Below are 25,790 nucleotides of genomic sequence, written 5' to 3' on the forward strand. Positions count from 1 at the left end.
CCCTATGACCCGAACAGCCCCACTGCAGTCCATCATGAATGCGGCAGCCAGAATTATCCACTCCTCCCATCGCTCCACCATGGCGGCTCCCCTCCGTGAATCCCTCCACTGGCTTCCTATCCAGTCCAGAATCAGATTGAAGATATTGTGTCTAAACCCGCAGCTGAACTCTGGTCCCCTACCTTTCGTGTCGATACCTCTCCTTCTAGATTGTAAGCCTTCGGGCAGGGTCCTCCTCCTTTTGTGTCCTACCTGATTATGCACCCATTACTGTGTAGCCATGCTATGCATTTGAGTGAACCTAACTTGCCTAATCTCCATGCTCCCATCCAGTGACTGACTAAGCATTTCCTGGTACTCATACTGTGCTGTGTGCTCTGATTTTCTTGTATTCCTGTATTGTCATATTGCTGTATGTCACCCCTAAATATTGTCTGTAACCTAAACTAATGTCCAGCGCTGCGTAATATGTCCTGAAGCCCTAGTAGCCAAACCCCTTGCATTGAAAGATGTGTGGATTGCAGATAATGTCCTTTCTTTAATGTCGTAGAAGGAGTTTCACCACCAGGATATTTTGTATACAGCGTCCCCGGCAGTTCTGGGAAGCGCCCTGTAAGTGGTGCGGTGATATTATCTTTGTTCTCATTGATCCCTCTACACATTACTGTTGCGCTGATAGGAAATGTGACGCCCGTGAGACTATTTACAGACCGCGGTCTTTGCTGTTTCCCTGTTTACTCTGCACAGCTAAATGTCACCAGTAATCGGGTAAGAGGTTGGGTTTTACTGCCAGTGTTTTTAGCACTTCCGCCATAAACTTAAAATAAACAGCTTCTTATTTTCTCGGCTAAGACTGTCGAGGTTAAAACTGAAATTCAGTCTCGCTGTCGATCAGCGGCACTATTATGGGTTGTAGAAAGTTACAATTGGTTATTACGATTATACTTTTCTTTTCATTTATTTTTTTTGTTTCAAACTATTTTTATTGAAACAAGATAGTAGACAATAGCAGTGACAAACTTGATAAATAGAAACACAATAAGGACAGTAAAGGGTGGTACACACCATGCAATTGTTACTTTAGATTCTTTATGAGCGATTAATCAGGTCGATATTCAGATCTGGCCAGGGCTGAAGAGTCGGATTCAAGGAGTCAGAGTAGTTTCTGGGTACCTGGAGCAGGGCCGGGCAGAGGCGATAGAGGCTCAGGGCGCAGTGTAGGAGGGGGCGCTCAACTCACTCAGCTATCATTCCTCTGTTGTGTTTGAAGCAGAGAGAAATAAGAAAAGGGGATACATGGCAGTGACTGCAAGCCAGATAACTAGAGATTAAGGTGGGGGGGGGGGGGTGGAGGGGCCCTGGGGCCTAATAGCAATCAGTGTGTGACAGGTGGGGTGGGAGGGATGGGGGGCTGCACTTTGCAGTCTCAGCCTTGGGTGCTGGAGGACCTTGTCCCCCCTCTGACCTGGAGTTAGAGTTGGTACAAAAATCAAACGCCACAGTCCTGGTGAGTATTAGACTATGGGATCGGAGTCAAGGAGTCGGAGTCATTTTGGGTACCTGGAGTCGTAGGTTTTATAAACGGAGGAGTCAGATGATTTTTTTTTTACTGACTCCACAGCCCTAGATCTGCAATGTTCAGCTATAGAACACAGCTAGCGTACACACGCACACTATTTTTCCAAATTCCGATCACATTTCTGATTTTTCCAATTTGGATATTGATCAATAATGGATTTAAAAGGGCAAAGACACGGGCCAATAGCCAATATTTTGATTAAAAAAAGCCAGTAATTCTAACATATTTCCTAGTTTGTCTGAACTGCTTCCAATCAAGAAAGTGATTGACTTCGGGCAGGAATCAGAAACTGACAGTCAGTAGATTGTGTACTTTTTTGCCCAATCTGATCGGAATCTGAAGTAAAAATTGCATAGTGTGTAGCTAGCATCCGTCAGAGATCCAGAAATTGATGTACTTAGTAAGCTGAAGCAGCTAGTCCACGAGCAACTCCGTGGTACTGTGCAGGCACGGCCGGCCATGCTCGTGCACGAAGGGGGGCGTGGCTGCAAACTAAAGAAAGCTCCCGGCCAGCGGGCAATGAGGCTGAGAAGGAAATGAGAAGCCACTACAACATCCGGAGGCTTCAGTCTTCTTAAAATGGCAACTGAAGTGAGAGGGGTATGAGGGTGGCCATGTTTATTTCCTTTTAAGCAATACCACTTGCTTGGCAGCCCTGCTGATCTATTTGGCTGCGGTAGTGGCTGAATCACACCAGAAACAAGCATGCAGCTAATCTTGTCAGATCTGAATGTCAGAAACACCTGATCTGCTGCATGCTTGTTCAGGGTCTATGGCTAAAAGTATTATGGTGGCCACTAATGATCCAATCTTTTTCATCCAATCTTACCAAATCTATGTAGTATAAGGGTAAATTGAGTGAATACTGAATGGATACTTCAGGCAGTTACCTTATATTACATAGAAATGGTAAGATTGGATGAAAAAGATTGGATCATTAGTGGCCACCTTAGAGGCGGAGGCTCAGCAGGATAGCCAGGCAACTGGTATTGCTTAAAAGGAAATAAATATGTCAGCCTCCATTATCACTCTCGGTCACTTTTGCAAATAAAATTCTAAAATGTAAAGCACATTTGTAGACCTACTTATAAGACGTAGATTTCTCACAAATTAAAATGCACAATAAATTACATTTCTCCTATGTTCCTGTCACTTGCAGTAGGTGGTAAAAGAAAAACAGGTTTTAGACTAGTCCATCTCCTCCTGCAGCTACACAGAGTTGAGTTCCCAAACTGTTGCCCTAGGCATCGCTTCTGATTGATATGTGCGGCAGCCATTACTATTCGTAAAGGATACACAAAATGACATGTGATATGAACAGTACCAAACACACAACCATGGTGTGCTCCTTTTTTAGATTTTTATTCGCATAAAAATTTGCATAAAACGAGTAACAATTTACATGCGAATTTTTACCAATCAGAAAAATCTTATACGATTTTTTTGCAGGCGAAAATGTCACGCTACAGTGGAAACGTAGCCTAAAGGTGCCCATACACTCGTCAGATTAGCAGCAGATAGATAAGAACTCCATCTGATGATCTATCTGATGCGTTTTTAGAACATTTTTTACTAGGATAGAATTCCAATAGATTTCAGCTTGAAATCTATTGACATTCGATCTGATGGCATTTTTTTGCCATCAGATTTCCATTAAGGCCAATGCAAACTGATAAGCAATCTCATCAGATCGACCTACATTTTCCACCCTGCCAGTTCGATGGAAATCCATCGAAATCGGCCGTTGATCGGTCGATTGGCCAACCGATTTGCGGTCAATCGATCGATTTTTGATTGATCGGTCGGCCAGAAAATCGGCTGAGTGTATGGGCCCCTTAAGTCGGAACATTGTGCAATCTCTGTCCCCTGTACCTCCTCTGTGCCCCCCCCCCCCCTGTGCCTCCAGTGTTCCCCTGCTTATACACGGTTTAAAAGCCATTTTTTCTTTGAATTTTTTAAAATAATTTTCTCAAAAACTACGAGTCCAATTAAAAAAAAAAATTTTTTTTGACTTGTTCCCATGGAAACACTGAATCCCTGTCATTCGTATCAGCGGGTCGCAGGGCTGGGCCGAGGCATAGGCTGGAGAGGCTCCAGCCTCAGGGTGCAGTGTAGGAGGGGGAGCACAATTCATTCAGCTGTCATTCCTAATGTGTTTGAAGCAGAAAGAAATAAGAAAAGGGGATACATAGCAGTGACTGCAAGCCAGATAACTAGAGATTAAGGTGTTGGTGTGGGCCCTGTGGCGCCTCTTAGTCTAATAGCAATCAGTGTGTGACGGCTGGGGTGGGAGGGATGGAGGGGCGCACTTTGGTGTCTCAGCCTTGGGTGCTGGAGGACCTTGTCCCGGCTCTGGCGGGTCGTTCGTAAGTCAGGCGTTCGTTAGTCGGGATCTACCTGTACTTACATTTTTCAAAAGTTACAATTAATCAGAGAAAGTGATCATAATTCTAGACTTAAGATGAAATATAGAAATGGTAATGTGTGTTTTGCTGCCTCTTCCAGCCGTGGCATGTATACCTCGGAGTAAGCGCCGTGGCATGTAGATCTCGGAGTAAGCGCCGTCGCCGTGCCACGCAGAGCGTCTCTGTCATGTGAATAATACGCACAATTATATTAATAGCAGCATCCCGCTTAATTAACAATCCCCTCTTGGATCGTAGACTGACGGGGTTGACGCCTAACAAAATAACGATAAAGGGAGCAGCCGCGGTAAGTCGCGTGGCGATAAAGTCTGACATTCTCCAGCTGTTTTCTGAGGTAAAAAATGCATGAGACACATAATCCCGCCGCTCGCGCACGAGGCGTCAGGTGATTCCGGGCTTAATCTTCCATTAAGACTTCATTTTATTGTCTCGCCGGAGTTCCCTGAGAAGGAGTAGCAGGTGTTGTTATGATACTCGCCGAGGATGGATCGCCCTGCAGGGAGCCGGCGCTATCATTTTATGCCGCTTCTTAAGTGCTGAGGAAAAGAATAGAACACTTCCTATAATCATACTGTATAAAAGCTAATATCCTTTATTGGTTTTTATTCGGTTTTTTCTGTCTGATAATTTTTGGCTGTTTTCTGTATGAGGAGAGGAGTTTACTGTGCGGCCTTAAAGGAAAATTCTGCTTTATTTGGACCTGAACTCAGAACTCCGCTCTAAAAGATGCGCAACAGCATAATAACATTTAAAGAAAAACCTTTCTTTCTTACAGCTGATAGTTATCCTGCAATACATCTGCAGTGTGTCTACTTCTTGCTTTCATGGAAGCAGACATAGGGTTAACATCCTATGTTTACAAATTAGCTGCTTTGCTGAGGTTTCTGAGGTGCCACAGTTGAGAGATGTGCACATCTAAAGGCTTCTCTCCCCTCCAAATGAGGAGCAGGTTTCAATGGTGTGCCATGACCTAGATCAGTGTTTCTCAACATTTTATTGGTATGTACCCCTTTTAAAACCCTGTACTCACAAAGTACCCCCTCGCATGGTAAACATTCTCACACGTACCCCTTGACAAATATATATTTAATCGTAGTACATTATAATTGGTTCTAAACCATTTCCAAGCATTTACTATTGCTTTTAATTAGCTAAAATACTAATTTGGTGCTGTTTAAGTAAGATTTATCATTTTCTAAAACTCTAAATTTGTTATTTTTGGTCCAGTATATCAAGCCCGAGTACTACCTGGAACCCTCAGAAGTACCCCCTGGGGTACGCGTACCACACGTTGAGAACCTATGACCTAGATGATCCAGTGTACCAGTGATCAATATGAAGGAAGGGTCGGCACCACCATGTTGTATTTAAATATTTAAAGAGAACAAGAGGTGGTTCTTTTTTAGGGGAGGGGGGGGGGGGTGCAGATGGGATACAGAGGCATGTTCTCTGCCTCATAACTTGCCTCTGTGTCCCCACACTGCCACTCTCTGCCCCCCCGCCCCCGCCGCGCTATAGCTCGCAGAGATTAGCAAAATGTCTCCATTTTGCAGGAAAACATAGGGGAGAGGGATTCCCTGCTTAAAACGCCCGCCAGGGGCTTCCTGCAGGGTTTACAGAGCTGCCATTGGGCAGCGCTCTCTCCCTGGCCGCGCCCCCTACTGCTCCCCCGCCTCCCTGCATGCTGTGAGAGATATACAGCCTCTCCTTTCAGCATCGTGACCCAGAGGTTGCAAAAGTGAAAGTGGGTCATTGCGGCCCACAGGAGTGGCGTTTTTTGCGGCTACCTTCCTACCTTCCGCCCAGCCCCTCGGATCAGGTAGCCTACTTTTTTTTTTTTTTTAAATTCATGAGGCCACCTCGGGCTCTCTTTAACCTCCCTGGCGTTCTGATGCCGCGGGTTGTTTTTTTAACTTTTTTTTTTTAATCTTGTAGCTAGCCTAGCGCTAGCTACATGATTGTCCCCTCCGTGCGGCGTCCCGCCCACCCCTCTGATCTCCACCGGCGATCAAGCCCATCAGGAAATCTAGTTCTGAACGGGATTTCCTTCAGGGCTTCCCCCGTCGCCATGGCGACGAACGGAATCGACGTTGTGACGTCACAGGGAGTCCCAATCCACCCCTCAGCGCTGCCTGGCACTGATTGGCCAGGCTGTGCACGGGGTCTCGGGCAGGGGGGGGCCTTTTACGCGTTGGGTAGCGGCAGATCGGCGGCGATCGGAGAAACACGCAGCTAGCATGGTGGTAGCTGCGTGTTTCAGAAAAAAAACTATTCAAATTGGCCCACTAGGGCCTGAGCGGTGCCCTCCGGCGTCACTGGACGAGCTGAACTCGTCAAGAACGCTAAGGAGGTTAAAAGCTCTTTATTGAAATATAGCTCTTAAAATGCTACCATTGAGTAGCCGTAAAAATGACAAAGGAACAGCGACAGCCCTACTACTATATTCAGGATATGCACACTAGCATAGCTTGAAGAAGGGTTTGACCTGAAACAGCAGGGCTGTCGCTGTGCCCTTGTGCTTATTTTTACTGCTACTCAATGGTAGCATTTTAAGAGCTATATTTCAGTAAAGAGCTTTTAAATTCAACATGGTGGTGCTGACCCTCCAACATATTGATAGATGAGAGATCAAATTTCAGTTGTGATTCATCACAGATGAGGGGGAATTACACTCTGCAGCCAGTAGAAAAGATCTCGTCTCCCAGAATGCTCTGGGGGGGGGGGGGGGGGGGGGGAGAATTCTGAATAATAAACAGCCTAGGCTAGGCATCACAAAGAGGGCGGGGCTACATATCAATATACAGAAATTTATAGATATAGGAAGTGTTTATGATGCATTAAACTGGGACACTTAATGTAAAAGTGGCTATCCTGAATAATTTTCTACATTCTACTTAGTGACATTACAGTGCCACTTTAATTCTTCCATTTTTGTTTAATTGCGGCCACACACCGCTGCTTTTTATAGTTTGGCTCTGCGGCTAAGTGGCGAATAGCATGTGTCTTGATTTACACATCTGTTCTCCATTGTGACCTTTGGAGTTCACCGCAGTGAAAGTTGTGGACACCATTTGGCAGCCAATACTGAGGCTGTCATTCCAATTGCGATATTTAAATCTGGCGATCCTCACTTACACACATGTAAATAACCTGAAAGCGGACTTGAACTCAGAACTTCCTCTCTGCTGTAAAGGATAAGCAACAGCATAATAACCTTTAAAGAACAACATTTTTGTTACAGCTGATACAAATCCTGCAATAAATCTGCAGTGTCTACTTCCTGCTCTCAAGGAAGCAGGCATAGGGTTAATATCCTGTTTTGACAAATAAGCTGCTTTACCCAGACAACCAGCGATACAGCTAAGAGATCACACTACACTTGTGATTAGTCATGGATGAGAGGGAGAGAATGTACTGAGGCGCGATTCCCCTGGCCCAGTAATCCAATGAGACAGTTATTGGTTAAAGGGAACCAGAGAGGATGAACTATACATACCTGGGGCTTCCTCCAGCCCCATACGCACGGATCGCTCCCACGCCGCCGTCCTCCGCTGCCTGGATCCGCCGCCACCGGGTCCCGTCATTGCCGCAAGTCGGCCGGCGGACGCGGCCAATTCTCCGCATCACAGAGTGCTCTCCCCATACAGATATGCATGTGGCTGCTTACTGCGCAGCCGCATGCGTACATGTATGGAGGGAGCCCCTGTGATGCGGACAATTGGCCGCGTCCGCCGGAAGTGACGGGCCCGGTACCGGCGGATCCAGGAAGCTAAGGACGGCGGCGTGGGAGCGATTCAGGCTTATGGGGCTGGAAGAAGCCCCAGGTATGTATAAAATCTTTTTCTTTTTTCACCCCTCGTTCCTCTCTGGTTCCCTTTAAAGAGGAACTTTACTGACTAACACAATGTTTAAAATATTTTTTTTCAACATTGATATATAATGTATTTGGTCAGTGTTTGCCCATTGTTAAATATTTAATCTCCCTGATTCACATTGTTCAATTTATCGCTGGTGATGACCTCTTTACTGCTGGCAAAGTGCATCATGCTGGAATGTTTGTTGTGTGTCCCGAAGTGAGCAGAAACCACACCTGGTCTCCCAGAGTGCTGTAGGGCAGAAGGCTTCATAACTACATAGACTAGGCAAAGCATCATTGGGAGGGCAGGACTACACACCAATATATAGATACAGGAAGGGTTTTTGATGGAAAAACCTGTCTGCTGCAGTACTAATCGGTGAACGGGAACATGTTCCCTTAGACAATTAGTCCCCCAATGGATGAGCGATCACTGCTGTAGCCAACTGCAGCGATCCTTCATCTGTCCCCCTCTGTGGTCAGATAGTTACAAAAAAAAAAATCCTCTCTGACCTCACCTGGTTCCTGCGACCATCCTGCAGCCTCAGCCTCCGTTCCCCAGTCATCCCCGTGATGCCAAATATCTGGTCCCGGCTTGATGACGTCATCAAGCCGGGACCCGGATATTCGTCATCACGGGGCTGACTGCAGAGTGGGGAACGGAGGCTCGGGTTGCAGGCTGGTTGCAGGAACCAGGCGAGGTGAGATGGGGGGGAATAACCTAATCCTGGGGGCACATCTGGCCATGATGGGGGGGTAGCGCGAATCCTTGGGGCACATCTCGCAATAATGAGGGAATGCTGATCCCGGGGACACATCTGGCTAAAATGAGGGACGTTGTTCCTGGGGGCGCGTCTGCCTAGGTTTACTGGGGGGGGGGGGGGGGGCTGATATTGGGGACATACAGTGGTTTGCAAAAGTATTCGGCTCCCTTGAAGTTTTCCACATTTTGTCATATTACTGCCACAAACGTGAATCAATTTTATTGGAATTCCACATGAAAGACCAACACAAAGTTGTGTACATGTGAGAAGTGTAACGAAAATCATACATGATACCAAACATTTTATACAAATGACTGCAAAGTGGGGTGCGCGTAATTATTCAGCCCCCTTTGGTCTGAGTGCAGTCAGTTGCCCATAGACATTGCTTGATGATTGCTAATGACTAAATAGAGTGCACCAGTGTGTAATCTGTCTAACACTGCACATCACTCTGAACACACCATCCCCACTGTCAAATATGGTGGTGGCAGCATCATGCTCTGGGGGTGCTTCTCTTCAGCAGGGACAAGGAAGCTGGTCAGAGTTGATAAGAAGATGGATGGAGCCAAATACAGGGGAATCTTGGAAGAAAACCTCTTGGAGTCTGCAAAAGACTTGAGACTGGGGCGGAGGTTCACCTTCCAGCAGGACAACGACCCTAAACATAAAGCCAGGGCAACAATGGAATGGTTTTAAAGGGGAACTGAAGAGAGAGGTATATGGAGGCTGTCCTTTTTATTTCCTTTTAATCAATACCAGTTGCCTGGCAGCCCTGCTGGTCTATTTCTCTGCAGTAGTATCTGATTAAAACCAGAAACAAGCATGCAGCTAGTCTTGTCAGATCAGACTTATAAGTCTGAACCACTGAAACACCTGATCTGCTGCATGCTTGTTCAGGGGCTATGGCTAATAGTATTAGAGGCAGAGGATCAGCAAGGCTGCCAGGCAACTGGTATTGTCTAAAAGGAAATAAACATGACAGCCTCCATATACCTCTCTCTCCAGTTCCCCTTTAAGCAAAACATGTGTTAGAATGGCCCAGTCAAAGTCCAGATCGAAATCCAATCGAGAATCTGTGGCAAGATCTGAAAACTGCTGTTCACAAATGCTGTCCATCTAATCTGACTGAGCTGGAGCGGTTTTGCAAAGAAGAATGGGCAAGGATTTCAGTCTCTAGGTGTGCAGAGCTGGTAGAGACATACCCTAAAACCTAAGTTCTCAACGTGTGGTACGCGTACCCCAGGGGGTACTCCTGATGGTTCCAGGGGGTACTCGGGTTTGATGTACTTAACCAATAAATAACAAATTTAGAGTTTTAGAAAATGATAAATCTTATTTAAACACCAAATTAGAATTTTAGCTAATTAAAAGCAATTGTAAAGGCTTGGAAATTGTTCAGAACCAATTATCATGTACTACGATTAAATATATATTTGTCAAGGGGTACTTGTGATAAAGTTTACTATGCTAGGGGGTACTCGGTGAGTACAGGGTTTTAAAAGGGGTACATACCAATAAAATGTTGAGAAACCCTGCCCTAAAAGACTGGCAGCTGTAATTGCAGCAAAAGGTGGTTCTATAATGTATTGACTCAGGGGGCCGAATAATTATGCACACCCCACTTTGCAGTTATTATTTTTTTTTAATGTATGGAATCATGTAGGATTTCCGTTCCACTTCTCATGTGTACAGCACTTTGTATTGGTCTTTCACGTGGAATTCCAATAAAATTGATTCATGTTTGTTGCAGTAATGTGACAAAATGTGGAAAACTTCAAGGGAGCCGAATACTTTTGCAAGTCACTGTATCTCGCTATACTAGGAGGGTTTTCTTTATTTTTAAAACCACTTAGTGAATGGTAGTTGCTCCGTCCAACTGCCAAAAAAGTGTGCAGCAAGCAGGGAGGCTGGCCAGCATCTTTGTATCAATCTTTTTCAGGGAATGTCTTTATAAAGAATAAAGCCCATGCTGAGAATCCTCTATAAAGAGATGGACTAGCCAAAAATCTGTCGGTAATGTCAGATTTCTACTACCTACTGTAAGTGACTGCAACATAGGAGAAAAGTAATTAATTTATGGCTCATTTTACTCTGGAAGAAATGAACTTTTTATTTGTATGCGTTTTAAATTTTAAGATTTTCGTGACAGTTCCTCTTTAAAGGGACACTTATGCCAGGAATAGAAAAAATCAGTATTACTTTCCTGGGGCTTCTACCAGCCCCCTGGCAGCCATCCTGTGCTCTCGCAGTCTCTCACAGAGCCTCTGGTCCCCCGCTAACTGCTAGTTTGGTTTTCACTGTCAGGCCCGATAGGCCTGGCCATGCGTATTTTTCTTCGCGTTCCCATCTGCAATAGTGTCCTTTGCCTAGGCAGGACGCTATTGAGGACGGGAACATAAAGAAGGATACACGTGGCCAGGCCTGCGCAGGCGCAGAAGGCCCGCCGACTCCCTGTCAGGGCTTGTCAGTGAAAACACTAGCTGGCGGCGGGGGACCGGAGGCTCCATGAGTGACTGCGAGGGCACGAGCGGGCACGAGGCGGCTGCAGGGAGCTGGGAGAAGCCCCAGGCAAGTAAAACTGATTTTTTTTTTAATTCCTGGCTTAAAGAGACTCTGAAGCGAGAATAAATCTCGCTTCAGAGCTCAAAGTTAGCAGGGGCACGTGTGCCCCTGCTAAACCGCCGCTGTCGCGCCGCACAAAGGGGGTCCCTTCACCCCCAAACCCACCCCAGCACGACTTGGTCGTGCATTTGGTCGCTCCTGGAGGCAGGGCTAACGGCTGCAGCCCTGCCTCCAGTCGCGTCTGTCAGTGGCGCATCGCCGCTTCTCCCCCGCCCCTCTCAGTGAAGGAAGACTGAGAGGGGCGGGGGGGAGGCGGAGATGCGCGCTGACAGACGTGCGTGGGGCAGGGCTGCGGCGGTTAGCCCTGCCCCAACCAGGAAGCGCTCCCCCGCATTATGGAGGGGGATTTGGGGGTGAAGGGACCCCCGTTAAGCCGCGCTATAGCAGCGTTTTAGCAGGGGCACACATGCCCCTGCTAACTCTGAGGTCTAAAGCGAGATTTATTCTCGCTTCAGTCTCTCTTTAAGAGTCCCTTTAAGGATGAAGTCCAGGTAGGGCGACCGTTGCAGTGAGTCTAGTTGTGACATTCGTATAGTGAATCAGGAAATCGGTTATGTTTAAGCAATAAATCTTAAAGCACCCCTGAAGTGGAGTAAAATCTCTTAAATAAAGCCCATTGTGGGCTCTTGATATCCTCAAAACAACTCCCTCCCCCCAATTCCTGGTCTCCGATTTTTATATTTGTTGGAATACTCTACTTGACAATTAAAATCGGCATGAGATTCAGAACTGTCAGGGCTCGTTTCCACCATAGCGAATCCGCATGCGGCGACGAGATGCGGATTCGCTTGTTACACTGAAGTTGGCCGGGGCTGTTTCCACATGTGCGGCGTGCGGGAGCGATTTGGCTGCGGGCCAAATCTGCACGACGGGACCCACCGAATTCGCCTGCGTCGGGAATCCGTGCGAATCGCCGCTAATGTATTTAATAGTAAAAACGCATGCGTTTGTTACATGCGTTTTTACCCGCGATTTCGCACCTTTTTCAATGTTATTTTGCCCTGGCAGTGTCATGGTTAATTTCGCATGGCACCCTGCCATGCGAAATCGCACGCGAAATCACTGGTAAAAACGCATGTGGAAACGCATCCGCATGCGTTTTTACAAGCGTCGGAATGCCGGCGAAATCGCGTCGCAACAGTGGAAACGAGCCCTCAGGTGCATCTCCTAACCATGAGTGCAGAGAAAGCAAGCACTTGTTCACGTGAGCTCTCTTTCAATGCGCAGATGCAGCTCAAAACTCTCTCGCTAGCGCAGTTCACATTAAATCTGTTCCACTCAGAGAAACTTCCAGGACACTTGTTAAAGCGGAACTCTAAATGATTGGACTCTTCCACCTCTTGCCCCAGAGACTGCGGGATCTGTTGCGGTTCCTTCATGATCTATAATCTCTTGGTAATACATTAACATTCTACCACTGGCAGATATGCTCTCAACACTGGAGACACACTGGCTTTGGGGAAATAACAGAAATAAAGCGTAGGTCCCTCTGCAGGTGTTTCTCATATGTTGGTGAACATGAAATCTAGGCAAGAGCATCAAGTAACTTCCCACCCGAGTATTGTTCCTGCCATGACCCAGATGTCTCTCTTGTCCTGCTGCAGAGGCTTTGGGTACATTAATGAATGTAGGGCACCTCTGTGGGAATCATCCAGTTCCCCTTCCTTTCTGAATTGGAGTCGGGGGTTACGGAATTACCTCGGCTACATGTTGCTGGCCTGAATATTCCTTGGATCTCTTGGGAGATTATTAGGCTCTACACCTCCATGGCTGCATCTATCATGTCCAAGTGCATAGCTTGTCAATTTAATTTACATTTCTAGAAGAAAGTAGTCAATTCCTGCAGGACTTTCCTGTTATGTTCCTCTGTTATTTTTGGTTTTATAATGTGTGGAAAGGAGTTCAGTGTTCCCATTGGAGAGCTTTTTTTTTCTGACCTCCATGGCCCTTGGACCTCACCTCATGGAATTGATGGCAACAATAAGAGGAAATGTAAACTTAATGGTCTATATTAAATAAATACACACACCTGAATTGGTGGAAACTAAAGGCCGTGGTACTTTATTACAGGTTCGATCATCAATACATATCTTCAAACCAAGACAAGACATACAGTATAATCTTGTTACAGTAAACTCCAAAGGACTGGGAAAAGTGGTTTACTATATTAGAAGTTTTCTATATCAGAAATTGTCCTAGAAATGGCCCAGCATGCCCTGGTACATTATCTACTGCAAAGGAGCAACGCTGTCCTCCCATTGGAAGTACAGTACAAGCACTTGCACATTATGTGGACTGCAAGGTTAACCATACCTTAAGGCTGCATAGCAAGGCTGGACAAATCGCTGGTACAGTATTCAGGGCTCCTTAAAAACTGCAGCCATCACTTAATAGAGGCAGCCACTGGCTTCCTGTGAGTGGCTCCGATACCTCCACGGGCGGAACTTGCAGCCCACTGTTTACTATATCCAGAGTCAGCGTCACGTAGGGGACAAACAATGTGTTCACTATAACAGAAGTTTTACTATACAAGGTGTTGGTCCCATACACTTATAAAGGAGATTGGCTGGGACCTGGAGAGGTAGTTTACTATAGCAAAATGTGTACTATACCAGAGTTTATTATAAAGAGATTATACTGTCTAACATTCTGGTGACTCAAAGTGCTACAAGGCAGACTCCTTACTGTTTTACATACTGGTTTGAGGCAGGATTCAAACCCTGGTCAAGGGCCCAAACTACACCGAAGGCAACATTCTTAACCAGTAGGCTATGCAGCTGACCCAAACCAGATCAATAAATATTTATACTTCATACTAAGACTACTTAATAAACCAATATTTATACTTGAGCACTTTCACTTACCAACTGCCTAGACACAATGCTCTAGTCTAGGCAGAACCAAAAGGACAATTCAACACCATCAGTTCCCCCTCCCCCAATCTAAGGTGCCGAAAATACCTTATAACTTCACTACCATGACAATTAAGAAATCATAGGGGCGGGAGAGCTGGTGTCTCTATTGCTTGCTTGGCAAAATTGAGGGAGCCTCCAGCAACAACAATCCCTTAAATACACCTCACTAGCCCCTCCCTTCCCATATCGGCCTTCCAGGCGAAAGCCGACATCCCTTTGGATGTCACTTCTGGAACAAGTTGGTAATCTAGAGGGAGATATGTCAGCAACAAGCTAACAATAGCTCACATACATTTTCCCTTATGCTGCCTCAGTCCCATAGAAGCACTCACTCATGTCTTTTGACCTTCTTTCAAATAGTCCCGGGAACAGGAGAAATGAGGGACAGCAACAATCGCTTGGTAAAGGTTCTTGTTCTTCAGCAACTCTTCAAGAAAAAATGATCTTTTGTTGCTGTCGCTGATTCTGTCAGACAGGTACCCTCTTTCCCTGAAAATATGACCTACCCTGAAAATCAGCCCTAACTGGAATTTTGAGCATGCTTGAAATGTAAGCCCAACCCCGAAAATAAGCCCCAGTGGAAGCTAAAAAGAAGGAAGAGGCAGCCAGTAAGTGGGGACACAGTGGTGCAGTACACTGATTCTGTCATCCCAGCACACAGCAAGGTTATAAGCTGTGTGCAGGGAAGACAGGGCAGGTGCCTGATCAGTACAGCAGCATTACTTTCAAATCCATGAACATTACAGTACAAAGGAACAGGAAATGTACTGCCGAGAGACACTTCCTAATAGAAATATAAGGCATCCCCTGAAAATAAGCCCTAGCACATCTTTTAGAGCAAAAATTAATATGACACTGTCTTATTTTCGGGGAAAGACGCTACGTCCAGTTCCTGTCAGGACAGGAAATGATAGAAATTCACTGAGATGGGGATACAGTGAATAGGATTTTTTTTTTAATCCCTTTCCACACTGCCTGAAACAAAACAGAACATTTTTCTTCTGGAAATGGCCTCTTTTCTTGAAGACTTCCCTCTACTAATCTAATTGGTTTCTTCTTTACATATAAGTTGAGGGGAAGTTGTCCAGCATTTATGCCTTTAGAGATAATTTAGTAAATTTACTGTAGACTCCTCCGCTAAGGCTGGCAGGGTGTCTGAGTATAAAATGTAAGGTGTGTTAAGTAGTCTTTATGTGCAATTACTATAATGCATTCACCGTAGTACCAAGAAGCTCATTTTTCAGGTGTTCAAATTATACCAATGAAGGTGAGCACTTTTGTTTAGCCACTGGGTGAAAGAAGTTGGGTTGCAGCCCCCATCCTGCTTGAGTATGTTTTTTTACACTTTGACATAAAGTCGATGGTCTACAAACATCCCACATTAGTCCTTGGCTTTGAGAATGTCAACCTTTCTGAAAAGTACTGTTTGGTTACCTGAAGTTTAAGGCGCACTATGGCCAAAAAGTGTAAAATTTAAAATATGTGCAAACAGACAAATAAGTATATTTCTTCCTGAGTAAAATGAGCCATAAATTACTTTTTCTCCTATGCTGCTGTCACTTACACTAGGTAGTAGAAATCTGACAGAAGCGACAGGTTTTGGACTAGTCTATCTTTTCATTGGGGTTTCTCAGCAAGGCTTTCGTTCTTTATTAAGATATTCCCTAAAAATGATTTAAACAATGATGCCGGCCAGCTTCCCTGATCGCTACAGTTTTTTGGCAGTTGGACGGAGCAACTGCCATTTACCCCTAAGTGCTATTGAAAATAAATAAATCCCTGACAATCCCTATGAAGAGATGGACTAGTCCAAAACCTGTCGCTTCTGTCAGATTTCTACTACCTACTGTAAGTGACAGCAACATAGGAGAAAAGTCATTTATGGCTCATTTTACTCTGGAAAAAAAACACTTCTTATTTGTATGTATTTGCACATATTTTAGATTTTACAATTTTCGCCGTAGTGCCTTTTGAACGTTCCTTTTTTTTGGCCTTTTGTGCTTTAATTATGCGCTGTATTCTGAAACTGATACTGCTGAAGATTATACAAAAGGAAAATAAATGAATTTATGAGAGCCTAAAACGTCAGAGGAACCTATAGTCAGTCTGACGTACACCAAGGAAGGCAAATGCAGAGACACTTCCTCTTCCTGTGACCATAGTCAGAAGCCATTGATTTCAAACGAGTTCAAAAACTGTTGCAGAAAAAAAAAAATACATACAAACCACAAGAACATCTTATGACTTGTTTTTCTTACTGGGCAGTTTAAACAGTGGTTGACTTGAAAAGATAATGATGAGATGAGGGTAATAGAATATGGATACTACTGCTTTTTATGTCAACTCTAGCTGTATTCAACACCTTCCTTGCCTTCCTTGTTTTAGGCTGGTTTCCCAGTGGGACGTTACAGGCGCACGTTAGAGCAGCCTGTAACGCACCCCACCGCACAGCAATGAAAAATCAATGGGCTGTTCACAGTGCCCACGTTGCGTTACTTAGTAACGCTGCACCATAAAACAACGTACTGCATGCAGTACTTTATAAGCGGCAGAGCCGCGTTAGACTGCTTGCACATGCTCAGTAATCTTGGGGAGGAGCGGAGAGCGGCCAGGCACATGGCTAATATTCACTGCACTCAGTGGCGTGCAGTGTTTACTTCCTGGAGCAGCCGCTCTGTGCGGCGATTGGCCGGGCGGGACCACGTGATGCCGCATGCGTCCAAGAGTACGCATCACGGACGCCAGAGTGAGCTGCACGACGCGGCTCACTCTGACGTCCACATCAGAGAGCACCAGGCGTTGCGTTAGGGGCACGTTATGCGACCTTAACGTCCCCTAAAACGCAACGTCCTGGTGTGAAACCAGTCTTAAGCATAGGGTATCATGGGGGAGTAAAGTGATGATCAAATTGATCATTTAACTTAAAATGTACTCGATGTGACGTGTGACATTACGTAAATGTGGGTACATACAGTACCAATTCTACTTCAGAACTTGTGCCCCTTTTTATTGGTTTTCTATTGCAAGTGTTAATAAATCAGTGCTTTATCTAGGCAGCTGAAGCAATCCAAGCAGCAGTTGGATGCATTGACTGCTCTCCTGCACATTAAAGGGGCACTATGGCAAAAAATTGTAACATATGTGCAAACATAAACAAAAAAGTATGTTGTTGTTGTTTTTTTTCCAGAGTAAAAGTAGTAGTAGAAATCTGGCATAAGTGACAGGTTTTGGACTAAAATGCAAAGTTCAAAGATTGTGCGTGGGCACACCATTTGCTTCTTGGTCGGGTGCTTGGTATTACGGCATAGGCATGCCAAGTGCAAAGTCAAACATCAAGTATACCAGCACTCCGTGTTTCCAAAGTAAACGCTCTTTTATTGAGCCATCCTAGCCACAATAATACCGACAATTGTTTCGGGGCCTCGCAGGGTCTCCCTTCATCAAGGCATGTGGTTACTTCATGTTAGGTTTTGGGGATTCTCAGTAATTCTTTATAAATCTGTTTCCTAAAAAGGATTTAAACAATAATGCTTGCCAGCTTCCCTGCTCGCTAGCTTTTTTGGAAGTTGGACAGAGCAACTGCCATTCACTAAGTCCTTTTGAAAATAAATAAATCCCTGAGAATCCCCTATGAAGAGATAGACTAGTCCAAAACCTGTCACATCTGTCAGATTTCTACTACTTACTGTAAGTGACAGCAACATAGGAGAAAAGTAATTTATGGCTCATTTCACTCAGGAAAAAAAAACATACTTCTTATTTGTATATGTTTGCACATATTTTAAATTTTAAAATTTTTCGCCATAGTGCCCCTTTAAATACAGGCCAATACAGACCTGTGTGGCTGTGAAACCAAGGTAGCTGGATTGTGATGAAAAGCTCAGCATGTTGTAATTTCTGTGTTGGAGTTGAATGACCCAGATTTTATGTACAATGACATGTCTGCTGTTACAGCTTCTGATAAGGTTTTACTGCAGAAAAGTTTAAAGGGTCATCATTTCTGCTTTGGTTTATAGCTTAAAATACAGAGTGTGGTTTTAAAACTGCAACTGTGACAGTATGATGCATTTATAAAAAGAAAAAAAAAACATACACTATATAACAGAAACTAAAAATAGGAGACTCTTTTCTTTGCTACTAATATTTCTATTCATTATCCATACTAAACCTACAATTCATTATATCATAAGATGTTGTTTTTTTTTTTTTTTTGCTTCAGGTTAGCTTAAGGCTACTTGCACACCAAGACGTTGCGTTAGGTGCTACGTTAAGGTCGCATAACGTTCACCTAACGCAATGCCTGGTGCTCTTCGATGTGGACGTCGGAGTGAGCCGCGTTGTGCAGCTCACTCTGGCGTCAGTAATGCCGTGATGCGTACTCTTGGACGCATGCGGCATCACGTGGTCCCGCCGGCCAATCGCCGCACAGAGCGACCGCACCAGGAAGTAAACACTGCACGTCACACCGTGCAGTGAATATTAATTAGCCATGTGCCTGGCCGCTCTCAGCTCCTCCCCAACATTACTGAGCATGTGCAAACATAAGCCGCTGTAACGCTATAGTATGCTGCACTTTTGGCAGAACGTGCAGCGTTACAATGTAACGCAACGTGGGCTGTGTGAACAGCCCACTTGTGTTACATTGCTGTGCATTGGGGGAGCATTACAAGCTGCACTAACATGCGCCTGTAACGTCCCTGTGTGTAAGCAGCCTAAAGGTTCCTAGAATTCATTCACACACAAATCCCATATATCGGTTTTGGATGACATTGCCTTTAAAGGGACACCATCAGCACATTTTACTTACATCTGGAGATCTTGTTCCCTTTACTAAATAAAATGAAACAAACAAGACTAGAATTTCTTGCTATCTATGTGACCTTTAGCAATTGTTACAAATGCATATCTTATTGTAACTGAAAGTTTCCACCGATTGACATTTCAATCTGTAATTCAAGAATATGGCCTAAAATGCGAGTTCACTATCGTAAAAATAATAATTTTATATAAATGTACATTCCTCCCTAACAAAAACGCTATAAAATACTTTTCCCTATGTTGCCTCGGCTCTCACAATAGACAATGAAAGCGTGACCAATCTGTCAGGTTTTGGACTAGTCCATCTCCTCATGGGGGGTTCTCAGTTATTTCTTTATTTACAAAAAGCACTTCCTTAATGGTAGTTGTTCAGTCCAACTGCCAAAATTGTGTGCAAACAAGTAGGAAACTTGTCTGACCTCATTGTTTAGATCCTTTCCAGGGAGTGCGTCTATAAAGCATAAATGGAATACTGAGAATCTCCTATGAGGAGATGGACTAGTCCAAGATCTGATAGCTTTTTGTTACTTACTGTAAATGACAGCAGTGTAGGAAAAATTAATTTATAGTGCATTTTACTCTTGGAGAAATGTACTGTTTATATGTACCAGTATATATTTTACATTTTAAAATGTTTCTCAATAGCGGTTCTTTAATGTGGTCATAAACTTCTTCCACGTTTAACTGAGCCGCTCTTGACAGCAGTAAATTGTGTATAGCGATATGTAATTGTGACGTAGCCTACAGTATGCTGATCGTGTCTTTTTTTTTTTTTTTTTTAAACATTCACATTGCATGTTTTTTTTATTCCTATGACCAACTTCCTCCTCAACCAAAGTCTGTCGCTAGTTTTAATTGCTGTTTATCTCTTTCTATTTCCTTAGCCGACGAGTCCTAAATTTGGAAAGGCCGACTCGTATGAAAAACTGGAAAAACTAGGGGAGGGTTCCTACGCCACAGTGTATAAAGGCAAAAGCAAGTAAGTGTCTTGTGTTATGTCCTCTGTGTTCTCATATTCAATCTTGATGAACCTCAAAGGAAGATCTTCATGGTGCATTATATGAAGTTTTGTCAGTCTAGGGCAGGGGTCTCAAACTCGCGGCCCGCGGGCCATTTGCAGCCCTCGATACAATATTTTTTGGCCTGCGCCGGCAAAAGCTTCCTTATAGTTCGCTTCGGTTTCCCAAGTAATCCGCCGCATCCCCGCCGCTAAACGAGGGCTGCAGTGCGCCCAAATCGCCTGGGGGGCAATACACCGGCATTTCCTGGAAGGGGCAGAGCTTTCAGCTTCAGCTCTGCCCCTCCTAATTTCAATCGCCGCATGGATCGCCGCCTCTCCCCGCCCCTCTCTGTGAAGGAAGAGTGAGAGGGGCGGGCAGAGGCGGCGATGCGTCGCGATTGACCTTTCCAGGAAATGCCGGCGGATTGCCCCTTGGGTGATTTGGGGGCTCTGCAGCCCTTTTTTGGTGGTGGGGACACGGCGGATTACTTGTAATGGGAGCACTGAAGCAAACTATAGTTCGCCCCAGTGTGAATTTGATTTTGAAATAAAAATCAATGCAAGGGGAGGGGGGGGAGGGGGATTGAGCTGCTGATTGTGAAATCCCTTATGCGGCCCAGCGTCGTCCTGACTTTGCCTCCTGCGGCCCCCAGGTAAATTGTTTGAGACCCCTGGTCTAGGGCCTCTATTCATAAAGCATTCCCACATGCGGTAATGCTCAAAACAGCTGACTTTACCGACCATTTAGCAAAGTGTCCATTCATAAAAGCTGTTTCCGCATGAAAAGCTGACATTTCTGAGCAGTGCGGGAAATTACCGCCTTATGCAGTGATTATCTCAACACGTTACCAAATGTCAATTCATAAAGATTAGAGCAGGTGGAATCAGGAAGACTCGATAAGCATGCGGATAACAGCTAAGTTAATGGAGACAGACCTCCCAGGCACCAGCAATGAGAACAGAACAAAAAAGGCTTTCCGGAATACCCAGGCTGTGTTTTTTAACCTCTTGGGTACCTGTTTTCAGATGAATTGTACATCAGAAAGCCTGCATGTGTAACATTTCTTGAAGTTCTTCTAAGCTGCAGCAATTAAATAGATTGTTTAGAAAGACCAATAGACAGATTCAGGGCAAGGAGAGGCAGTTTTTAAAAAAATGCACATCTAAAGGGATGCTGGTGCTGCCTCCTTTATAATAACTCTGTCTCTGCACAGAGAAAATGTATCAACTCAGCAGTATCGCTAGTTTAGTGCCGGAATTCCCCTATTATCACAAGTGTAAACATTTTTATGAATTAGCACACAAAAGTCTAAAATCCCGATGTGGTGTTTTCCCTCCAAGATTTTTTTTTACCGCAAATGTTTTATGTATAGAGCCCATTGTAATTGTTTTAGTACCTCCTTCTCCTGCATATTATCTGCCTAAGATGACCTTCTGGTGGATCCCAGTCTATACATCCAGAATGCTGCTGCAAGTCTGTTAACTAGCCAACCCTTCCATAACACCAATCCCCCACTCACTCCACTGGCTACCGATAAGCTCAAGAATTGTTTAACCACATAAGCTCTGTCGTTTTCACGTTATGCATCCGAGCAATGTTCACCTCCCATTCATTCGCCTATAACTTTATCACTACTTATCACAATGAACTGATCTATATCTTGTTTTTTCCGCCACCAATTAGGCTTTCTTTGGGGGGTACATTTTGCTAAGAGCTACCTTACTGTAAATGCATTTTGACAGTAAGAATAAGAAAAAAACGGAAACAATTCATTATTTCTCAGTTTTCGGCCATTATAGTTTTAAAATAATACATTCCTCCATAATTAAAACCCACGTATTGTAATTGCCCATTTGTCACGGTTATTTGTGGGTATTTTTGGGAGGGGGGGGGGGGTGGGAGTAAATAGTGTTTTATTTAGGGAAAAATTTGTAATTTTTTTTTTTTAACTTTTAGATGTAGTTTTACTCTTTGGCCACAAGATGGCAACCTCGAGTTTGTTTATATGACGTCACTCTAAGCGTACAATGTATGCTTAGAGGGACATAGTCTCAGAAAAAGCGTAGCTTCCGAGAGAATCAGTCCATAGAACCATAGCCTGATACATTGATTCCCTGGCTACCGAATCCGCGGCCGGGAGTGCACGCGCACGCGCGTGATCGGCCGCGGGAGCGCGCCTGTCCTCCTTGACGTTTTTATACGTCAAGGAGGACAAAGTGGTTAAGATTGTGCCAGGATTTGAATGTCAATAAGGCAATCTGGGCCCTGGATACCTGAAAGACTTGTTGAAAATGTGTCACATCCCCCACAATCTTAGATCAAAAGGCTCTAATAGCTTGGTCACCCCCAAAGTCCACTTCAAAACCTTTGGCGACAGAGCCCTCTGTCATGCTGCCCCTACACTTTGGAACTTCCTGCCACACCCAATCAGGACAGCTCCATCCCTAGAAGCATTCACATCCAAACTGAAAAGCCACTGTTTAGTCTGACATTTATGATCACTTGACTATTTCCTCTGTAACACAGTCCAACCTGCATCCCTGTACTGATCTGAGACCTATCTATGTGCTAAGAGTCCTGTGGGAGCAAAGTGATTTGCCAATGTTATTGTATTATAAATCCACTCCAATATCTTTAAAGAAGAGGGTTTACTGTAGGCGTTTTCAACTTGTTCACCTTTTTCTCCTTTTGAGCGGGATAGACACTGGCCACACTGATCACTAAGGAAGTGTGTGTGGTGTGTAGGTGTGTGTGTGGTGTGTGTAGTGTGTGTGTGTGGTGTGTGTAGTGTGTGTGTGGGGGGGGGGCACAGGATTTTTAAAGGGAAGTGGGGGGGGGAGGGCACAGGAGCGGGCTAGATACTGGCCATCCTGATTACTAAGGAGGGGGGAGGGCAAGAAGCTGTCAGCATTGATTTATGGAGGGAGGGGCACAGGTGCGTGATAGATACTGGCCGTGCTGATTCCCGAGGGGTAGATGCTGGGCACACGGATTACCAAATGGTTGCCTTAGGGTGATAGACTCTGACGACTTACCATGGATGCTGGCTGCACACATTACCAAAGTGGGAAGGGGGCATTTAGAGATGCACTGTTTACTAAGTGGGGCGGACTGTTTTGGGGATCCGTGGCGGGGTGTCATTTCAAATCATGGGGCCCCACATGCTGACACCATTTCCCTTTGGTGACCCTCACAGCCTGGAGGCCCATCTCCCAAGTGTGGCCATCAGGATCTTCACACCCATAACAAGTGTAGCCACAAAAACACCTGATCTGCACTGCGCAGGCACCAGTACGACTCACGCCTGCAGTGACACGAAGGAAAACGTTCTGCACGAGCAGCTTTGTGCTGCTGTTGTACTGTACATGGATGGGAGTGTTGCCGCAAGTACATACATGACAAGCTCTTGTTGAGTATGTTCAGAGGGTCCCAGCGCAGGAACGGCGAGGGGGGTGGGGGAAGCCTTTGAACTATCCTGAGGCTTCTCTGCACGGGCATCTAACTTTTCGGTCTCATTTTCTCACAGGTACCCTTTAAGCCCTTCCTGACACCTATCGGCGTTAGACAGTCGGGAAGGGCTTAAAGGGTACCCTTTAAGCCCTTCCCGACTGTCTAACGCCGATAGGTGTCAGGAAGGTTGGTAGCCCCAGTTGGTAGCAGTCAAGAGTGGTGGGCGAGGATTGCACCCCTGGAGAGGCTCCGAACGCGCGGGGCGGGGATTGCACCCCTGGAGAGGCTCTGAACGCGATCCCCTCTCATAGGCTGATGCCTATGAGAGAGGATCGGACAAGTAGTTACAGGCAGCACCCAACCATCCAGATGCGATGTGCTTTTGGTCGTTGTCCCTCTGTCTCCAGGAACAGCAAGCAGAAACTCCAAGAGAAGAGACCCAGCACCGTCTTCAAGCGTATTATAAGCTCTTTATTTAAAGCATCAAAAAGGGCAAGTCTGTGCGCCGTTTCGAGAGGAGACTCCTCTCTTTCTCAAGCTGACAAGCCCTCTCTATGAGAGAGGATCGCCCTGATTGGCTGGCGGGAGGGAGGGTGGGGAGTGAGGAAAAAAAGCGATACTTATTAATAAAAAAATAAACATAGCAGCAGTGATCAGAGCCCACCAACAGAAAGCTCTGATGGTGGGCAGAAAAGGAAGGGATTCATCTGTGTGCTGTGTTGCATGGGTCTGCAGCGTGCTATTAAAGCGACAGAGCACTGAATTGCAAATAGCCTGGTCACTAGGGGAAGTGTAAGCCTGTGGTCCTCAAGTGGTTAAAGTGGACCTAAACTCTTGCACAGGATAGAAGGGAAACCATAGAGAAATGCACCCTGTCTGTATTTAGAGAGTTTAGCCTAATTCCCCCTCATCTGTGACTAATCACAAGTTGTAATTTGTTCTCTCAACTGTCAGCTGGCTGCCTTGGCAGAGCAGCTAATTTGTAAAAAACAGCATGTTAACCCTATGCTTGCTTCTCTGTGAGAGCAGGAAGTAGACACACTGCAGCTTTATTGCAGGATTTGCATCAGCTGTAGTAGAAAGATGTTTTTCTTTAAAGAGGAACTGTAACGTCAAAACATCCCCTGGGGGTACTCACCTCGGGTGGGGGAAGCCTCCGGATCCTAATGAGGCTTCCCACGCCGTCCTCCGTCCCTCAGGGGTCTCGCTGCAGCCCTCCGTGCAGCGGTGACGTCATTATTTACCTTCCCGGCTCCTGCGCAGGCGCTCTGACGGCTGTCGGCTCTGAAGTAGGCGGAAATACCCGATCGCCGTCGGGTCTGCTCTACTGCGCAGGCGCAAGTTTCCGGCGCCTGCGCAGTAGAGCGGATCCCAACAGAGATCGGGTATTTCCGTCTATTTCCGAGCCGAAAGCAGCCACAGCGCCCCCGCTGGAGCCAGCAAAGGTAAATATTGAATCTACAGTCGGGTCTGTCGCCGGCTGTTCGGAGGGCTGCAGCGAGACCCCCGTGGGATAGAGGACAGCGTGGGAAGCCTCATTAGGATCCGGAGGCTTCCCCCACCCGAGGTGAGTACCCCCCAGGGGTGGTTTTTGATGTGAGTCTCTTTAAAGAACAAGTGACACCCATGCTACCCCAGAAATAAAAAAAAACCACATATATAAGTAGATAAATACTACTTCTACTTACATAACAGACGTATTGTGCTATCCACATAATGATTCCTGTCAATTTTATAACAGAAAAGCAGAAAATCCTATTCTAGGCAGTGGCCATCTTGCCAAGCTAATGCTGACATCATATCCTCCCTGACTCTTGTTTTCCCCCTTCCTTTCTCTTGCTCATTGTGTATTCATTAGCTGCCCTCCTCCCAGAGTCTGCAGACACTCCCACTGAGTTGTATACTAGGAACTGCACTGTCTTTTTTTTTTTTTTTTTTTTTTTTTCCTCCTCCAATCACTGAGTCACCTCAGCCTTGCTTGTAAACACAAGTAATCAGAGGGTGTTTCAGATAAGCAGCTAGATAGGGAAATAAATGGAAGAGGAGGAATATATTATAGATAATAAGAACCTCCAGCATTCAACTGTTTGGCACTGACTACTAAAGGGCCAGTGTAAAGTATGTGATAACTCCAAATCATAACAGCAGAAAAAAGTTTTACAAGTTTTGAATGCAGGATTAGCATCTTATCACTTAATACACTCAGACCAGTTGCTGTTGAAATTTGATTTTTATGGTGACAATACCGCTTTAAAGGTTATTATGCTGTTGCTTATCTTTCAGAGCAGAGAGGTCCACTTTCAAAAGTTTACACAGCTCCTTTTCAGTTAGGAGTTCTATTCTTTTCTCTATATTTCCT

At 45.2% G+C, this 25,790-nt stretch overlaps 1 protein-coding gene across 11 annotated transcripts in view; it reads left to right on the forward strand.

Moving 5' to 3' along the window:
- Positions 1 to 25,790, forward strand: part of CDK14 (cyclin dependent kinase 14) — a 579,759-nt gene that overhangs the window by 175,668 nt on the left and 378,301 nt on the right. For 10 of the 11 annotated variants that reach the window (XM_068235460.1, XM_068235463.1, XM_068235466.1 and 7 more), the window contains one exon: positions 19,865 to 19,959. In XM_068235460.1, coding sequence (XP_068091561.1) covers positions 19,865 to 19,959 — 95 coding nt within the window. Of the gene's footprint in view, positions 1 to 15,930; positions 16,011 to 19,864; positions 19,960 to 25,790 lie in introns of those variants that run through there. The other variant, XM_068235467.1, reaches the window with a different exon arrangement.

This window comes from Hyperolius riggenbachi, chromosome 5 (genome assembly GCF_040937935.1).
Source record: "Hyperolius riggenbachi isolate aHypRig1 chromosome 5, aHypRig1.pri, whole genome shotgun sequence".
NCBI classification, from domain to species: Eukaryota; Metazoa; Chordata; class Amphibia; order Anura; family Hyperoliidae; genus Hyperolius; species Hyperolius riggenbachi.